The sequence below is a fragment of the Pelodiscus sinensis genome, chromosome 15, assembly GCF_052426305.1.
Source record: "Pelodiscus sinensis isolate ZL-2025 chromosome 15, ASM5242630v1, whole genome shotgun sequence".
Lineage (NCBI taxonomy): Eukaryota > Metazoa > Chordata > Testudines > Trionychidae > Pelodiscus > Pelodiscus sinensis.
In genome coordinates, this window is record NC_143066.1 from 22,327,580 (window position 1) to 22,340,135 (window position 12,556).

General features: G+C 43.3%; 1 protein-coding gene across 2 annotated transcripts in view; it reads right to left on the bottom strand.

Moving 5' to 3' along the window:
* SMG1 (SMG1 nonsense mediated mRNA decay associated PI3K related kinase) overlaps positions 1–12,556 on the bottom strand; it is a 145,136-nt gene that overhangs the window by 39,389 nt on the left and 93,191 nt on the right. For both annotated transcript variants that reach the window (XM_075899384.2, XM_075899383.2), the window contains exons 29-37: positions 11,276–11,396; positions 8,838–9,086; positions 8,161–8,445; positions 7,277–7,421; positions 6,904–7,039; positions 6,278–6,508; positions 5,982–6,159; positions 5,054–5,215; positions 3,424–3,641 (exon numbers count right to left, since the gene is read on the bottom strand). In XM_075899384.2, coding sequence (XP_075755499.1) covers positions 3,424–3,641; positions 5,054–5,215; positions 5,982–6,159; positions 6,278–6,508; positions 6,904–7,039; positions 7,277–7,421; positions 8,161–8,445; positions 8,838–9,086; positions 11,276–11,396 — 1,725 coding nt within the window. The remainder of the gene's footprint in view (positions 1–3,423; positions 3,642–5,053; positions 5,216–5,981; positions 6,160–6,277; positions 6,509–6,903; positions 7,040–7,276; positions 7,422–8,160; positions 8,446–8,837; positions 9,087–11,275; positions 11,397–12,556) is intronic.

The window sequence follows — 12,556 nt, forward strand, 5'->3', positions numbered from 1 at the left end:
TTTTCACTCCATTTAGTCATAGGCAAGAGGGGTCTGCCAGGTCCATAATTGTTTCATTAAGGGAATCACTCACCACCATCAACTAGATGTCTAACAGGCTGTAAATCGCCCCTTTCACACTGACTTGAATACCCAAGCTCAAGTTTAGCTGCTTTAATAAGTACTAGTGAGTACTAGTGACTTGGCGTCATCTTGGGATGAAGATACACTGGCCATCATGTGCCATCAATGCCCCACTGCTATATACATCGGCCAAACTGGACAGTCCCTACGTAAAAGAATCAATGGACACAAATCAGATATTAGGAATGGCAACATACAAAAACCTGTAGGGGAACACTTCAATCTTCCTGGACACTCAATTGCAGATCTAAAGGTAGCCATCCTGCAGCAAAAAAACTTCAGGAACAGACTTCAAAGAGAAACTGCTGAGCTACTGTTCATCTTCTAGTTTGACACAATCAACTCTGGATTAAACAAAGACTATGAATGGCTCGCTAACTACAAAAGCAGCTTCTCCTCTCTTGGAATTCACACCTCCAGATCAGCTACTAGAAGTGGGCCTCATCCTCCTTGACTGGATCCACCTTGTCCTCTCCAGCCTGATCCTGGCCTGCGTATTTATACCTGCCTCTGGAAATTTCCACTACATGCATCTGACGAAGTGGGTCTTTGCCCATGAAAGCTTATGCTCCTACACTTCAGTTAGTCTATAAGATGCCACAGGACTCCTCGCCGCTTTTGGTAGTCACCAGTGCCTCATCTGGGGAAAGGGAGCAGGAAGTGGTTAAAGCTAGTTGAAGAGCCTCTGCCCCTTCGTCCGTCTCAACTGAGACCTACAGAACCTGCTCTTGAAGTTCAGCACAGCGCTCAGCATCAGAGTCTGGTTCTAGTGTCTGATGATACGGAAGGTGCCCTACTTTCTGAGGCTACAAAATATGAATACCTCAAGACTGTGCCCTGGCCGTGGGGAAATCCACATGGAGGGTTCAAAAAAGGCCACTGAATGCATGCTAGCCCCAATGACCCTATAAGCCAAGTGTTTGGGGGCACCTTAGCATCAGATGTCTCAGGCGAGTAGGAGTGGTACGGGGAATAATGTTCAGCAGTCATGGTGGTGGGGGAAAGAAGAATATTCTTCAGACTCTGATGAGGAAGTGTGGAAAGGAGACCCTGGCAGTGCAGACCATCTCAGTGCTGCAAAGGGGTCCAAAGCGAGGCTATCATAGGGGATTTTCCCATATGATATATGACCCCTTTCTATGAAATCCGGAGGAATTGCTCATTGGAACCAGTGATGCAGAATCCTGGATCTCTGCAGGCCTTAAGCACAAGTAGTATGAGCAGGTCTTTAGCAGTTGCAAATGCCTCAAGATAGAGGGCACCACAAATTGCCTAGTATGTTGCCTGCCGGAGGAGGAGATTTCCCACACTGAAGTATGCAGAGCTGGCATGGGTGCCAGGGCTGACAGAGGAGGCTACTGCAGTTCTAGGCAGGTAGAATGGTCCAAACTCTCTCTCACACTATCTTAACCCGTTTACTTGCTTCCTTTTGGCACTAGGGAATGACACTTTTCCTGGTGCTTAGGCACTGACAGAGTGGTGCTAGGATTTTCGACTGGCTGCGGGGCATGCTCTGCACTGAAGTGGAGGTGCTTGGTGCAAAGTCTGAGTGCAGCTCTGATGCTGGTCTCAGGGCTGCCTCCATGGAGGAGAGTCTTCCATCTTACTGACCAGTATTTCTGGGGGCAGAGTTTGAAGTCCCAAGCTGTAGCAATGTTCTTTTCTGTGAGCTTCCCCTAAGCACTTGAGACAGTTCAAGGGTGGCATCACCTCAGCACAGGAAGAACAGGGCTTAAAGAACCAGTGACAAAGATATATCCCAGCACTGGGAAGCAGACAAGCTTCACCAAGCGTAGAGGCAGTCAAAACACATTAACTACTTAAAGTAATACCACCACCACCAGACTAGCTAAACTACAAGAACTATGTACACCAAAAAAGGAGAAGGAAACTGTTGGCTGAGATTGCCTGAACAATGAAGGAACTTCCAGCAACTGCCATGGGCAGTAAGAAGGAACTGAAGGGACGCGGGGTCAACAGGGCCCCATATACCAGCATTATGAGCACACAGCAGGAGCCGATCCAACAGATACCACTAAGGCAGAGGTTGGCAATAATTTTCACAGGGGGCCACTTCACGAATTTTGGTATGCGGTTGTGGGCTGGCTCCGGGCTCACTGTAATGGGGGGAAGCCTCAGGCAGAAGGGGTAGAACTGGGGGCTACAGAGAAAGACACACAGGCTACATCTACACCACACAGTTATTTCGGAATAAGCTATTCCAGAATAGTTATTTCAAAATAGCACGTCTACACTGCAGGGAAGCCTCAAAATTAATCTGAGGCAGGATGTAGGCGTGCTATCTCGATTTAGAGCCCCAGGAGAAATAACTTAGAATGGCCCAGATGAGGGGCTATTTCAAAAAAGCAGAAGTGGAGCGTCTACACATGCCTTACTTCAAAATAGCTATTTTGGAATAGGCGTTATTCTTCGTAGAATGAGGTTTACAGAAGTCAGAATAAGCTGTCCATTATTTCAAAATTATTTCTAAATAACGGAATTTCTGTGTAGACGCTCACATAGTTATTTCGGAATAATGGCTGTTATTCCGAAATAACTTTGCTGTGTAGACACACAGATTGTGTGAGTGTGAAAGACAGACTTTGTGACAGACTGAGTGCATGAGGCACTGTGTGAGAGACAGTGTGGCACAGACTGGGGGGGGGTGACAGTGACACAGAGTGTGTGTGATAGATGCTGCTGGGTAAATTTCTGAGAGAAGCCATGCTCTGTCCCGCTCTCTCCCCCTTCCTCCGCTCTGCACTCCTCTGAATCACTTACCATCCATGCTTCAGATTGGAGCAGCTCTGCTGTGAGTCTCCCTCTCCCCAGCCCCTGCTCTGCAGAGATGGGTACACGAGTGGGGGGGGGAAGGGGGAGGAGACGGGACGACACCCTCACTTCAGCACTCCCCTCCAATCCTCCTCTCCCACCAGCTCTGCACAGCTAGTAGAAGAATCTTGGGAGCAGCTCAGCTGCAGGAAAGAGCAAGGTGTGGAGGGGAGGGAGGAAAGGGGGAAACTGAATACATCTGCCACCTGCTAGCTGTAAGTATGTACCTCTGCTCATCAGCTGGGCGAGCCGAAGAGAAATGTTTGGTGGGCTGCATTTGACCTCCCGGCCTGATTTTGCCCTCCCCTGCACTAAGGGAAAAAAAATTCTGGCAACTGTGTACGCAGAGCGCACTCACCTACACTGGAATGGACACGTGCCAGCACTCAAAGAACACAATTTCATAAACTGTACATTTTGTTACAAGCCAGAGCATGAATAACTTCCAAAAAACCCAATTTATTTTACCTGTAACACCATTGTTGGATTTGCAGTAGACAGTTTTTCTACAATTTTGCTGTAGCAATCCTGCATCATTGCTTGGTCTTCATTTAATCCATTTTTCGGTTCATCCTTATTACTTTCTTGAGAAGCTGGGGAACTTCCTCCTTCACATTCACCACCTAATAGTTCTTCACCTTGAATGTTACCTAGCAAAGTAGGGATTGCAGAGGAAAACTTGTTCCCTACATTAGAAAAAGAGTATTAAATATTATACATACTGTAGTACAGCAAAATCTGTGTTATCTGGCACGCCTGGGGATTAGGGTGTGCCAGTAACCTAAACATTCTGGTTATCTGAGGGAGGGAGGGGAGCCGTGCAGGGCCCACGAGAGCTGTGCGGGGGCCAGGATATGGCCTGCTAGGGGCAGGCCATGATGCGGCCTGGTGAAAGGGGGTGGAAGCCGGGGGGCGGGAGGTGGAGATGGTGGGAGCTGGCCTGCTGGGGGTGGCAGGAGCCGTGGGGGGGGGGGTGCGGGAGCCGCAGGGGGGCTGGCCTGCCAGAGATGCCAGGAGCTGTGGGGGAAACTGAGATGCTTGCTTCCGGCTGCTGTTTGCCCATCTCCCAGATACGTGTTGCAATTCTGAGGAGCACTTAAAGGGCCAATTTGCTCTTTTTTTTTTTTTTTTTGCTTTTCCCGGTGTCAAAAATTTGCCAGTTTCTACAGTTTTCTGGATGCTTAAAAGTTCCGGATAGCGAGGTTTTACTGTAGCATCCAAAACCAAAATTGGAATTGGGGTCCCATTATGATAGTTACAACACAAATTTATGACATTATAAAAGACTTACACATAATACATGAAATCATAATGAAAAAATTACAATGTGCCAAATGTATCTCCATATAAGATACAAGAATATTAGACAATTTACAGATATAGTCTCATAAGGAGTGCTGTATCAAAGGATATAACTAAAGCAGCCATGGCCAACCCAAGGCTCACATACTGCATGCGGCTCTTGCCCCCCGTGTGCGGCTCGCAAAGTCCCTCCCTCCCTCCCCCGGCTCGTAAGCCGTCCCCACACCTCCAAAAACGGCCCTCTCCTCCTGGCTCCCTGTGCTGACCTGGGGAGGGGAGTCGTCTGGTGCGGCCATAAAAGATGAGAAATAAAGATGGCAGCGGGAGCCTGCTATAGCCAAAAAGCTTCAAAATACGTTTAAATGTGTTTTCTTAAAGGGGCAAAGCTTTTTTTTTTTGTTTTGGGGTTTTTTTTTATGCTCGACCTAACACGACAGGGGCTCCTTTTAAAGGGGCAGTCCTTTTTTTTTTTGCTCGACAACTTTGCCCTGGCTCTTCGCGCTGGATCCACTGCTATCTTGTCTCTTTGCCCAGAATGGGCTGGCCACTCCTGAATTAATGCAACGACACTATTCAAAACAATTTTACTATAAAGGCATTTTGCTGTATAAAAGTGTAAAAATACAAACCTACTGCGTTTGAGCTAGCAGCAAACACGTACATAGACTTGATGTATTTCTCAGCAAATTGTTTAAAATATTAAAATGGACCTTCCAAATATGGTTTTATTTTGCATTTTACAACTATTTGGCATGAAGTAACAAACCCAACAAAAAGAAAAAGAATCCTTCCATACCTGAAGATTGGGATTCACTGCTAAGTGAAATGGTACCCACTATTGCAGGATACAATATAAGATGAGGAGAATCTTGAGCTACTCGACACAGTAAATTGCAAATACTTTGACGAACATACACTTCAGGGTGGTTCAGGCGGGAAAAGAGCTGAGGAATAATACCTTTATATAAAAAAAAAAAAAAAAAAAAAAAAGGTAGGCTTTTGGTTTTGTACACTGAAGCCATAGAAAGATGTTTTCAATTATGTGTAAATTTTTGTAACAAAACTGCATCCTCCTGTTATCTAAATCACACCACAATCTGTACTTTTTATTTTGTGAAAACTAGATTATGTCCCCTACCATTCAAATAGCAGAGTCAATTATATTTAGTATATAAATAAATCTTGCAACAGAGCAGTAGGAATTGAGTCCTTCACATTGAGCCTGTTAGAATCATTGTAGATGATTGATTAAGAGGAGGCCCATTTCCATTCAGCATTATTCTTTTATCATCAGGTCACTGCATCTTGCTGACTAATCCTAGCACTTTATAGAGGTGGTAGGAATTCATTCATTTTGGAAGGGCTGACACTGTCCAGCCATTACCATTGCAATTCAGGGATATATGGTCCATCCCTTTGACTGAGCAGGGAAGGCATCTTTAACCTTTCTACAAGAAACTTAAAATAGTATTTCAAGTTTGAATCCAGGTTAGCCTTTGTAAAAAACAAACATCTTGGAGAATACCAAAATCTTTTAGTAGTTTAGTTTATTAGATGAAGATTACACAATTTGTTTATTAGGTGAAGGGCAGACTATTGCATATAAAAATGTTGTAATCTTAGAGTTCACAAGGTTTGTCAAGACAAATTTGATAAAATTGTTTATTTATATTTAGCAAAGTTTGTCAAAATTCAGTTTAATAATTCAGCTAAAACCACCTTACCTCTCCATGGAGCAGTAGGGGTGGTTTCTAATCCATGCTCTAGATATTGTCGAAGTTCTCCAGCATGTTTCACAAGTAACCTCAGCAATCTTAAGGTTGCCATCACAATAACATCATCAGTGCTTTGTTCTGAAGTGTTCCTTAAAAGTAGTCTGGGATCATCTTCATCAAGAGGAACCTACATATTTAACAAAGAAATACCAACTCTTAACTGATCATACTGTTAATCATCGTTTAAAAAAAAAAAAAGATTCAAGAAACTAGTTTTCATCCCTATAGCAGATTGTAATACATACCTGACCAGCATTGAGTTTAAGGAAGGTAAAATATGCACTGCAGGACAGTTTATAGAGACTGAAGATTCTATCTACTACTTTTCTCCATACTTTAATTAACCCCTCTGTTGCATTTTCATCAAGATCTGAAAGCCAGGGGCAACTAGTCAACAACTGACGCCATATTACATCCACCATGTCATCTTCTTCATTGTCTTCATTTTCTGTGATCTGTAGGGTCATATCTTCATCCTAAACTCAGATCATACAAGAATATTAAGGGAAAGACAATGAGATAATTGGTTTAAACGAGACCACAACACTTTTCCACAATGTTTATTAATTGCTGCTCCTGGGAAGAGTAGCCAGGAATTTGAAATGTGTACACACACAATCTTTTCAGTTGTCTCATTCCATACTAGAGCCATAATCTCTCAGAGCATATATAATGTCACACATATATAAAGAGAAGTAACATAACTTATTTCTTTTGCAAATTCTTCATTTTTTGTGCAGTATGCTATTTTAGGAGAATTTTGTTACAGGCATTATATAAAAATTGTAGTCTGCTCAACATCAGGGAGGAAAGCTGAAGTGGCAAGCTGAATGAATTAGAACATTTTTCAAGAATGCAAGTTTCCACTTACCTGAATTCCAGCTGGACGACATACTGCCTGTCCAAGAATGCCATAGATTTTCTCTCTGTCTTCCTCTGAAATGTTTTCAGGAAGCAAGCTTTGAACCTCAGATTTCTCTCTTGGCAGAAGACGGACACCTCCCTGACTGTAACATTTAACAATTCATCAATCTCAAATCCACAGTTAATGAAAATATTTACAAAGCTATTTACGTTTGTAATACTCTACATTTAGGGTCAGCAATCAAAAAACAACACAAGAAGCACATAGGACTTGTTTTGGCTCTCTGCACTGCATGCAGTGAATTACACTCACGGAAAGCTAAGAAACACTCAATAAATGTGAAAAATATATTTTTTAAAAAAAAGGAGAATAGATTTACCTGGCATTATCGACTACTTTCCGGCCCCATCTGTATGCCCAACTAGCCAATGCTGCCCATGACTTGGCTACTTCAGGTGCCTGTACTGAAGACAGGTGGTACAGCTGCCCCAAAATGAAGTCAGGTTCTCCAACTCCAATATTAACTGTGGTGGTGGAAAGAGAGCAATACAGTTTCACACACAAAAACAAACATGTCTGATTCAGATTTATGAAAATCCTAATCCCCAAAATGCCAGAGACTGAGACTTATGTATCACTCTAAAAAGGGTAAATATATAAGAAGGATAAAAAGAAGAAGAATGTAGATTCAAGTCAGGTAGAGAGCATGGCCTGAACAGAGGCCTAAATTAGATGGAAAATTTAAACAAAGAAAACTGTAACTGACACTTGGAGAAGGCTACTAAAACCAGAACACTTTACTAACTGCAAAACACATCACAATTGTATTAGAAATATTTTTGTAAAAGATTAGTTAACCTCGAGGGAAAAATCTTATAATTGTGTCTCAAGTTTATTCAAGGTATTTAAATATAGATCTTTTATATTCACTGAGTGGGTGCTAGATCTTAATTATTTTATAAAGTATATATTTAAGTGGGTTTAAAGTATCACAAAAGCATAACAAAGCATAGTGCTACCCTTAGAGAATTCATTCCAACTTCCTGTATTTATCATTAGTATTTAAATTCTACACATAAAACAATGTATATGAATTGCATATAAATATTAGCCTTGCTCTGAAAAATAATTTGTTTTAATGGCAAAGCAGTTGTACTATATTAAATCTTTATAAGTGTGACTGGATCCACTTCTTATTAGAACCATCATATTTGAGTAATCATGTAGCCTAGCAAAGCATAAACTAGAAGAAGGAATTTCTACCTGTAGATTCACTTTCTATTCTAGGATATTCCTCTTCTATCGTATTAACAGCCGGCAGGTCAATCAAAGTATACAAATTTTTAGACAAAGTAGAAAGGCCAGTGAGATTCTGTTGCTGTCGTGCTCTGTATACTTGCTTCAGTTGTCCTGAAATCTCTTTCCACTCAGCTTGAATCCATTTAGCTAGTGTAAGAATAGACTTAGCTACTGCATATTCGGCTTTGGCAGATTTGCAAAAAGATATGGCACAAGAACTTAGCATTTCCATAGCATGTGTTGACTGACCTGTAAATCAAGGAACAGTGAATTTTCATGAGAGGTTAGTTTTCAAAGAACTTTCCTCTAATTTCAAATTCAGATGTAGCTTTAACAAATTATGAAAAGAATAAGGCTTTCTATATCTTGGGGATATTATTAGATTAAATTCTACAGGGCCAAATATTCATAAGAGTAAGACTTGTAATATAGAAACAATTATATTCTCTCAAATTTGTAATAGAATGAGTTTCTTCTCCTTCAAATCTTAACAAGTGAAGAGGAAAAGCCATTTTAAAACACTCTTAGAGACATTAGTTATTGTGCTGAAAGCAATTTCTAAGTTTATTGTACCATTATGATTTCTTGGAAAAAAAACTATTTTGCAAGAAGCATCATAAGCCATAATATAAGTCACTAACCAGCTGTGTATAACAGTTTTGTTTTCTCAATATCAAGTTCAGGACCCCATTTTTCTTCTATTTGACCCGGTGCTGACAATTTTTTGAAGTGCTGAACTAAATCTTGAGCAGTACTGGTTTTTCCCAGCTGAACTTCACTGCACTGTGCAAGCAATCGTGTGGCTAGGGCCACATTTCCCCGTTTTCGAGCAAATTTTGCTGCCGTTAGACCCAGTTCCATTAAATGACTTTTAACCAGGACAGTTTGTTCTGAAAAAGAAAGCAATTTTTGTTAACAAAACTTAGTTTTAAGGCAATAACTGCATTTGGAACACACAGTAGAAGACTGCCTGCCTTACTATGCTAGCCACATACAGAATGCAATTACCAACAGAATAAAAAAAATGCACTTACTCTGTCTTTTTTTAGTCCATATAAATTCTAACAACTTTCCTTGTATGTCTGCTACAGTTTTATCTGGGATGATTATGGAAAGATTTTGAAACAAGAAAGATATCCTGGGCAACAACATTCAAGCTGACCCTGGCTATTCTAATCAACCAAGAAATTGCATACTTCCCTCAGTACCTCTTTTTTTTTTTTCATCTGCTGAAATAGCAGTTTGAAATTTAAACTATATAGCTCGACTGTTTTGAAATTTTAATTCTCCCCAGTATCTTAAAGAATTTGTTGCTGTGACGAGGTGTCCGCCCTGCCCTGTCTTAGCAAGGGTTAAATTCAGCCCTGGGAAAGGGCTGAGATTATGGAGCCCACCAATTAGGGTCGCTCTGAGGGCTGTAGAAATGAGGACTCATGAATGGCAGGAGAGAGAGAATCTTGCTTCAGCTGTGGAGCAGGAAGAAACTGGCTGCCAGGGAAGCTAGAAGCTTCCTCAGCCAGAGTAGCGCTGGAGAAGGCAGGCAGAGCTGGGGAGGCTCTGGCCTGACCTCACCCCCAGGATGCAGGGCCTGAGACAAGGCCTCAGGGTACTAGGACTGCAAGGATACAGCCAGGGAGAAGGCGGCAGCAGATCCACACCCCTTGACAATGATGAGTGACCACTTCAGACTGCAGTTTGCCCCTGAGCCAGGGTCTAAATTGGGGTGGGGGACCTTTTTTGGATCGGGGACCACACACAAATGAGAAGCAAAAAACAAAACAAACCTCATTGACATGGCCCCGGAGTAAGAAGCAGAAAGACACTCCCCAATCCCCCTTTCACATCAGAGCCTATGGGGCCCAGGCTAATAGATTTTGTGTGCTTCAGCCCCACTGAAGAGGTGGCTTTGGGGGCCAGATCCAGGCAAGCCAGGGACCACATCCAGCCCCTATGCCTGAGGTTCCCCACCCCTGGTCTAGATGACAACAGGCAGTAGGGTCACTGAGGCAAGGTGGGTATAGGGTGTTGGGAATTCCTTGAAGAGGTGAACCCCCGAGCGCTGGGGCACTGTGGCAGGGCAGTACACTAAGGGAAGGGCTCCGCAGTCTGGGAGGGATATGGGTCCTGATACAAGGTGGAGAACAAACAGGTAAAGCAGATGAGACACTGGCCAAAAGGGGGGCGTGACAGGGCTGAACTGAGCTAATTCCCTGAGTGCCCAATAGGATGCAACATGTTACACTGCCTATTTATACCCAAATGGTTTCTAGAGGGATAACATCTCAAAGTCTGGAAAATTTATAGCTAGAATTACAGATTTATCATTACAAATAAAAACAATTTTGAAACCTCATGTTTTCCTGACATAATGGTTTTCTTTAGATACCAAAGAAATAATCAGGTTCAAAACTACTGTATCAGCATAGCAGTTCAGAAAATAGTTTTTATATATATTACTGTGATAAATTAATTATTCTTTATCCTCTGAAGGCCATGGCAATGCAAAAAGTAAAGGAGACAATGGATATCCATACCTAGATCCCCTGTGTAATTCAAACAGGGGAGATTTAACTCAATTTGGCACAGCTGCTTTCAGGACAGTATAAAAAGCAGTTATCAATTTGATGAATCGGAGGAAGGTCAATGTCAATATGAGATAAGTTTTTAAACACTTATTTAGTCCTGAGAATGAGTGAATTACATTATAGCTATTGTTTAAATATTTTCTAAAACATACATAAGCATTTGCTAACTAAAACTTGTTTATTTCGTATTTCTAAGTAACACACACTGACTGGATGTGGTTCACTATCCCATGTAGTGGCACAGACCACTTACAGAGTGAAAGAATTAGTTTGCTCTATCGCCTTAGGTGAAAACCCGTTGGCCTTATAGCTTAGGCTATAGAGACTCATGCACTAAGTTCCAGAGGGCCCAGGTTCAATTCTGCCTATCAGTGTTACATAAGCAAATTATATGAACCAACTGTAGAAATGCAGGTATTTCTACCAAAATAAAAAGGTAGAAAGTTACCAATTCTGCACAGGTAATTTAGAAAGTTAAAGTAAAATTTAGATACCTTTAAGTTTTTCCAGCAATTGATTCTGGTACACTGTATATCTTAGAGCATGCATCCATGGTCTTACATCATGCTGTTTGCAGGATCGTAAAGCATCACTAAAAAGAGGGATAAGACAGTCCTGTGGAAGGCACAAAAAATTGCACGTTAGTCATGGAATAGTGTAAAGTGTAGTGTGTAGTTTTCAATACAGGCAGTCCCCGAGTTACGCGGATCCGACTTATGTCGGATCCGCAGTTACGAACGGGGATTTTCTCGCCCCAGAGGACTGGAGCGGCGGGACGCCTGGTCCCGCCGCCCGCCTCCTCCGGGGCGAGAAAAGCTGCTCCCCGTCTCCCTGGTCTGCTGGGGGAGCCAGCAGACCAGGGAGACGCGGAGCAAAGTGGCGGAGGACCCGGGCCGGACCCGTGGCGCTGATCTGGAAGCGCCGCGGGTCCGGCCCGGGTCCTCCGCGGCTTTGCTCAGCGTCTCGCTGGTCTGCTGGTGGGGGACGCAGCTAGTGTCGCCCCTCTCCCCCCAGCAGACCAGGGAGATGTGGAGCAAAGCCCGGAGCTTGTGGTAGAGCAGGTGGGGCGCTGCCGGTTGGTCCCGCAGCACCGCTCCTTGGCGCTACTGGATCAACCCGGCAGCACCCCAGCTGCTCTGCCCCAGGAGTCCTGATTCAGCCGCTGCTGATCAGTTTCAGCAGTGGCTGAATCAGGACGCCTGGGGCAGAGCAGCTGGGGTGCTGCTGGGTTGGTCTAGTAGCGCCGAGGAGCGGCCGCGCTACTGGACCAACCCAGCAGCACCCGAGCTGCTCTGCCCCGTCCCAGGCGTCCCCAAGTCAGCCGCTGCTGAAACTGACCAGCGGCTGACTACAGGAAGCCCGAGGCAGAGTTGCTCTGCCCCGGGCTTCCTGGAATCAGCTGCTGATCAGTTTCAGCAGCAGCTGACTTGGGGACGCCTGGGGTTCTTAAGTTGGATCTGTATGTAAGTCGGAACTGGTGTCCAGATCAGTTTCAGCAGCGGCTGAATCTGGATGCCAGTTCCGACTTACATACAGATTCAACTTAAGAACAAACCTACAGTCCTTATCTTGTACGTAACCCGGGGACTGCCTGTACCTAAAGGATATTTTAGAATGGAGTAAGGTGTAAGTTTACTAATTTTAAGTTTACATAGCGAAATGCAACACCAAAAATATTTGAACTTTTTGAGCAGGGATGTTACTGCATAAGAGAGGTGTCTAAAGTGAAGTGTCTTTCAATGAAGGCCCTTTTACTATGGGATTACCGAGGGCAG